The 6,000-nt window shown below is 48.2% G+C and overlaps 3 protein-coding genes across 3 annotated transcripts; 2 read left to right on the top strand and 1 right to left on the bottom strand.

Moving 5' to 3' along the window:
• Nucleotides 1-28: 28 nt before the first annotated feature.
• ANOM_007394 (uncharacterized protein) lies at nucleotides 29-820 on the top strand (the record flags this gene model as incomplete). Its single annotated transcript, XM_015552650.1, has 1 exon — nucleotides 29-820. The coding sequence occupies one exon, from the start codon at nucleotides 29-31 to the stop codon at nucleotides 818-820; it is 792 nt and encodes a 263-aa protein (XP_015404723.1).
• Nucleotides 821-1,947: 1,127 nt separating this feature from the next.
• ANOM_007393 (uncharacterized protein) lies at nucleotides 1,948-2,872 on the top strand (the record flags this gene model as incomplete). The annotated part of the gene is made up of 2 exons (XM_015552649.1): nucleotides 1,948-2,470; nucleotides 2,520-2,872. 2 exons carry the CDS (start codon nucleotides 1,948-1,950, stop codon nucleotides 2,870-2,872), a joined length of 876 nt encoding a protein of 291 aa, XP_015404719.1.
• Nucleotides 2,873-3,797: 925 nt separating this feature from the next.
• On the bottom strand, nucleotides 3,798-5,339 carry ANOM_007392 (uncharacterized protein; the record flags this gene model as incomplete). The annotated part of the gene is made up of 1 exon (XM_015552648.1): nucleotides 3,798-5,339. One exon carries the CDS (start codon nucleotides 5,337-5,339, stop codon nucleotides 3,798-3,800), a length of 1,542 nt encoding a protein of 513 aa, XP_015404720.1.
• Nucleotides 5,340-6,000: the final 661 nt, after the last annotated feature.

Here is a 6,000-nt window from a genome sequence, read left to right as displayed (position 1 = left end):
CTCCCCGGCATACTATTTCGTCACTCTAATGATAGTATATATTTTCGCCAAGGGCATCTTCGTCGCGCTATGCCAGCCTTCGTCATCCGTTCAGATCGCAGCGCTGTTTGTTATTGAGGTCCTCATGCTGGTCGCAGTGTGCGTTATTCGACCATGGATGGACAAAAAGACCAACATCATGAATATCAGCGTTACATCCATCAACCTTCTTAACACCCTTATACTTCTTATCATTAACTTCCGCGAGCGCGATATGGCAACGAGTATCCTGGGAGTCATCCTATTCGTCTACAATGCCATCCTCACCCTTATCCTCATCATTGTCATCTTGATCGCTTCGATCATGGCCCTCGTGTCCAAAAACCCCGACAACAAGTACCAAGTAATGAAAGACGACGGCTCCTCTATCATGTCCCGCACACACATGACAGAATTAGACGCTCTAGGTGCCGCAGCGCGAGGCTCCTCCGACCAAAACCCGAAGCAGAACCCCTTTGCCCACAACGAAGTCCCTCCAAACCATGGCAACGGCCTCCAGCCCTCAGACCGGACATCCCCAAGCCATATGACCGGCGCAAACCATTCGCCATCCTCTCCACTTGACCCGTCCGTTCCTCTCTTCCCATCCAGTTATACCCGGAGCGCATCACCCTACGAGTCTGGCGATCATAACCTTAGCCCATCCGAGTACAGCCAGCCAGGTGTCTCTCCGGTCAATCGGGGATACAATGTTTCGCCCATTCACACACCGTCGCCACACGCGTACGGGGCAGGCAACAATGCTACTCCGTGGCAACGGGGAGCCGGGTACGACCATTAGGGCCCTAATACGTGGTATGGGAAGTAATACTATATTCCCCTCACTAACTCTGTGTGCTCTTTTCCGTGAAGCACACGTAGCTCGGAGCAGAACTACGATAATTGGTATATGTGCACGATTGCCACTTGTACAAAGTTTGTTTCTTCGCACTTGATTCTATCGACCGCTAGAGGTACATATATAAGCATACCAGTGTACGGCTGGCTAGACAGTGGAACTTGGAGATATTGACATGGGTTTTAATCATGGACATTTGGGCAGGCGTTATGGGGTATATAAGAGGTATTATAGAGTTCCAACGACAATTACTGTTTAAACTCGTGTCCAAGAACAACAGTCCCTTAGAGATGTCTCTCCGTCGTCGCCGATCAGCTAGGCAACGGTGATCCCGAACATTGCCGTGTCGCCTAATTACGGATAAACACAGGCAAAAATTCACGATTCCAGATCCCAATCGGCCTCCAAGAGGTAGAGCGAAGGAATCCATCGGTGGGTATAGTATAGGTCAATATAGGCAACGACGAGGCCATGGCGTAGGCAGTAATATCCAAGGGTTGGGCACAATTAATGGGGGATCCATCCTGGATGACAACTAGTCTCACGATGAGACGGTGGCCTGATGTGTGAGATTGCCGCCTGTATCTACACCTATTTTGATGACAGCCAGCTGTATATCACTGTGTTGGATTATCTTTTCATTAATCGGCCGGGTGGCGCAATGGTAGCGCGTTGGTTTCCGGTACCAAAGGTTTGCGGGTTCGAGTCCCGTCTCGGTCGAATTCTTCTTTTTGTTCATCTCCCTTTTTAGCTTCTTTTTTCCTTCGTAGTAAGTATTGTACTGATTTATTTGTGTTTTTTGTCTCCTTGGCCTTCATTTTGCTAACTAGTTGCTTAGCTTAGCTGCTTAATGCCACATCACATTCCAATAGCTTATGCACTTGTGTATATCAAGCGCAACCTCTACCAGTGGGAGTGAACACCCTACCTCGCTGTTCCAGCATTCTCGAGCTTTCTTCATTCTCTAGCTTCCCTTCATATTCCACACATATCTTGTTGTCTATTCCCTTTACTACCGCCTGCCTCCGATCTATTTCTCAAGACTTAATACCACAATTTGTCTCATCAACATGTGTGGCACTGAAGAGGTCCAGACCACCGAGCCACAAGTACATATTCTTTGCTCGGCTCCGGGCTTTACAGTACCTTATCCGGACGACGTGGATGCAAAGGTTACCGAAAGTAATACAATCTTTAACTGGGGCGGTGTTACAATAGCAAAGATATCTCCTACTCTCGTCGTGAAATTCGGATCTCATGTTACACTCAACGAAGCCAAAAACATGATGTTCGTTGGGCAAAACACAGATCTCCCAGTACCGAAAGTATTTGCCTGCTATTCCTATGGCCCAATAGATCGAGATATCAAAGACTACGGTAGTTTATTCGACACATATATATTTATGAGCTATGTGGAAGGCCAGACTCTAGATAAGGTGTGGGACACGTATGAAGATATACCAAAAAGCCGTATTACCAGTCAACTAAAAGAGTATATCCACCAACTTCGTCAACTTCGCCATGAGAATTATATCGGCTCAGCTGATTTCGGCCCTGTTACGGATCCAATCTTAGAGACCTATTCTAACAAAGGTTTGTGGTATCTAATCTAACTTTTCATAAGGATGCTAATATATGTCAGGACCGTTTGATTCTGAAGAATCCTTCAATAATGCAATCATCGAAGCATACCAGCTAAAAGCACCAAAACGTCATATCAAGAGTTTCCTAGTTGGCATGCTTTCCCAGAAACGATATCAAATCGTATTTACCCACGGAGACTTGCGTCCTCAAAATATAATGGTCAACCATGGAAACATCAGCGGGATTGTAGATTGGGAGTTTAGTGGCTGGTATCCAGAATACTGGGAGTTTTCAAATGCCCTCTATGTTTGGAAGTGGCAGAATGATTGGACCAACTATCTCATACAGCTTCTGGAGCCTTATTATTCGGAGTATGCAGTTCATTCTTTCTTGACGGAGGTACTATGGTGATAGTATTTGCATCACAGATAGGATGTCGAGGTTTTTGAATCGGAATGAGGTAGTTCATGCAAATGAAATGAATACAATCACACCTCAGTGAGCGTCTAGCTCCAAATAGATATCAAGATTTCAATTGTGGACAATCGCAGCTGTAGGTAAGCCTAAAGTTTAACTATAGTTGTTGGTGACAATGTATTGGAAGGATTGACACGAGGGGGCTGAGCCAGAGCAAAAGGAGCGCGATGCCCGATAGGTTTAGGCGAAGCGCCAACGTCTGTCTATATATAAGCGAGGATTTCATTCTAGCCAATCATTCCCGTAGTAATGATTTGTGGTGCTCGAGCTGCGTTGTGACTTGGCGCATAGCCAGGAAAGTCCCTGTTCTCGGGTGGCGAGGTTGTTCTAAATACACACACTCAATCAAGGATTGGTAAATAAAACCCAGTATACGATATGAATGCTTACTGGGCAGGCCCTGAGTGTCTTCAGTAAAGCGGCGTTGTTCAAAACATGAAATCTACGATATTATAGCAAAACAGGTATGTATAGGTAGGGGTATATATATGGACATATGATAGTCTAAGCCCTACCTCAGTTGATCAGAGACACTCAACTACCACTCTTTCTTACCAACGTTAACAGCCAATTCTCTCAGCAATAAACAGATAAATACGCAAAGAAGGATGGAAAAACAAATGAAAGCCCGGAGAAGAAATCCCAACCATATCATCTGAGGGTTGTGGGGTCATCGAGGTATATCTTCGTCCCGGAAATACCCACCATCCCTGTAAAAACAGCTCCGTCGAAATAGAAAATAATATTCAATCGTAAGATTCACTGATATCAGACGTGGTGTCTAAGACAAACTCGTTTCATACCAAAAATATCTTGCATTGCTATATACGAAGCACTAGGAATCAAATACTCAATAAACCTAGGCATCACAGACCCACTTCTCCGCGCGCTGAGGCAACCATCCACTAGTTCTAGGCAGAGACGTCTGGCGACGAAGATCTCCGACAGGGATACCCATGCCAAGCATGAAATTCTCATCCATGCGACATTGGTCCTCATAGAAGGTCCACTGGACACATCCCTCCCAAGCTACACAGGCAGCCTCACAGGCATCCACCGACTTCCAGGCGCCGTGCCAGACTTGCTTCGACACTCCCTCGGGAGGCTGCGCGTCGGCAATATTGTCCGATCGAAGCTCATAGCGGGAGGACTGGTTGTCCCACCATTCTACCCGACGACGCATGTACGGCTCGATCATGGCCTTGAAGAAGTCGCGGTACCTCATCTGACCCTTCTTTTCGAAATCCCAGCTCTGTTCGAAATTATAGAGCCGCGCTACATCCTTACTGTGTGTATGATGCCAGCTGTAAAGAGGATAGCACCAGCTCGCGCGCCGGAACCAACCGCCCCAGTGCGGCTCCGGGTTGAAACCCCAGGAATACTCCGACTTGCCATGGATCTGGCCGAAATTAATACCATAATCCTGCATGACATGGCCAAGAACGTGGTCACCGCAGCCATGGGCCTCCGTAAAATCGGCATATTTAGTGACCATGTCCTCTTCCAGGCCGAAGCTCTGCTCCCACGCACCCCGCGAGAGCACGAAACCCGCACCACCGTGGGCGAAGTAATCGCCGTGTTTCCAGGCAAGACCGCCGAAGTACCACGGCTCCTGCCACGAGAACTTCTCCAGGTGGAGCAGCAAGTTGGGCAGGAAAATGTATCCGTCGTCTTCGATGTAGATGTACCACTTCGCGTCCGGCTTTGCGCGGCCGGCGTGTTGGATGAGGGGCAGGAACTTGTATTTGTCGAGTTTCCAGCCACCCGCGGGGCCATTCCCGTCGCCCTCTACGTTGGCCATTTCTGCGTAGACCTGTCGCGCTTCATAGTCGGGCTGCTGACGGTATGGTTCGTAGTTGTCCGTTTTCAGTACCGTCTCGGTGGAGTTTTCCAGGACGTCGATGACTTGCCATGAACCGATAGTCTCGGGGTAGTCAGAGTAGATGATGACGTTGTCAGCGGGGATACGGCTGGGCTCGAAGCTGGTGGACAGGTGAATTGGTAGTCGTCTCCATAGCACGGAGGCACCGGTTTTGAAGAGGAGCACGACATCATCTGGACTCAACTGGCCATATTGTTTTGGTTGTTGCTTTGGTTTTTGCTTGGGTTTCGGCCTCTCCTGGGCACGGGTGCTCGGTTCCTGCTCATCGGAGGAAGGAGTAAGAGGGGCAACAGGGACCGCGGAGGGAGAAGGCTGGGCAGAGGGCAGTGGCTGTTGCTTTGACTCCTCCCTGAGCGGCGATTGCCGGGAGGATAGATCCTGTGGGAGATCAGGAAGACCGTGAGTAATCGCTGGGTCGTTGTGTTCCAAGTCCAGATGATAGAAGAACAGGAACAGGACAAAGATCATAATCCCCAAGGGGACTATGCGGTTCTCTCTATGAAACAAAACTCGCGCCATAGTTAGTGTGTATGCCAGACTTATTCAGCCAGCATGGCCGGGGATGAAGAAAGCGTCTCGCGGACTTTTCAAACAAAAAGTTCCACGAGACTCCTGCTGAGCAACAATCATATTATTAGAAGAGCTCGCAATGGTCATGTTCCAATGGAGTGAGGCTGAAAGTCTCAACCGGATGAGCATCGCGCATAGACCCCCCTTTTTTTTCTGTCTCTCGAATTTTCTGGGCAATTTTTAACAAGAACAGTGGAGCCGAGTGGCAGTGGAGCACTCAGGAGATGAGCAATTTCCCGATTTTATGGGAGTTGGCGGATGATTAACTTTTCCGCTCGGATCCAACTCTCTGAACACCGTTTTTACCACCCAATAACGAGTCTCGAAGTGAGTCAATTTGTGCAGTAGTTCAACGCCGTCGGGCATACCATTGAGACACAATGTAACAGTTTTTCTGGCAGTGGATTCGCTTAAACAACGAAAACCATGGCCATTGGCTGGAAGTACAGTGTCAACCAACATCCTCTTCCTACTTAGGGCAAATGGGACCCCGGCAACCCGGCAGAGCCTCGTTTTCGACTGGATTTGGAAAGCAAATCGACCAAATATGGTGTGTCACACTGAGATATACGATGTGATTCCTCTTCAGGAGAATGGATCTAAACTGCTC

This window comes from Aspergillus nomiae (assembly GCF_001204775.2).
Source record: "Aspergillus nomiae NRRL 13137 chromosome Unknown contig00246, whole genome shotgun sequence".
In the NCBI taxonomy this organism is placed as follows: domain Eukaryota; kingdom Fungi; phylum Ascomycota; class Eurotiomycetes; order Eurotiales; family Aspergillaceae; genus Aspergillus; species Aspergillus nomiae.
The sequence above is the reverse complement of the archived record's forward strand: the minus strand, read 5'-3'. Positions and strand labels throughout refer to the sequence as shown.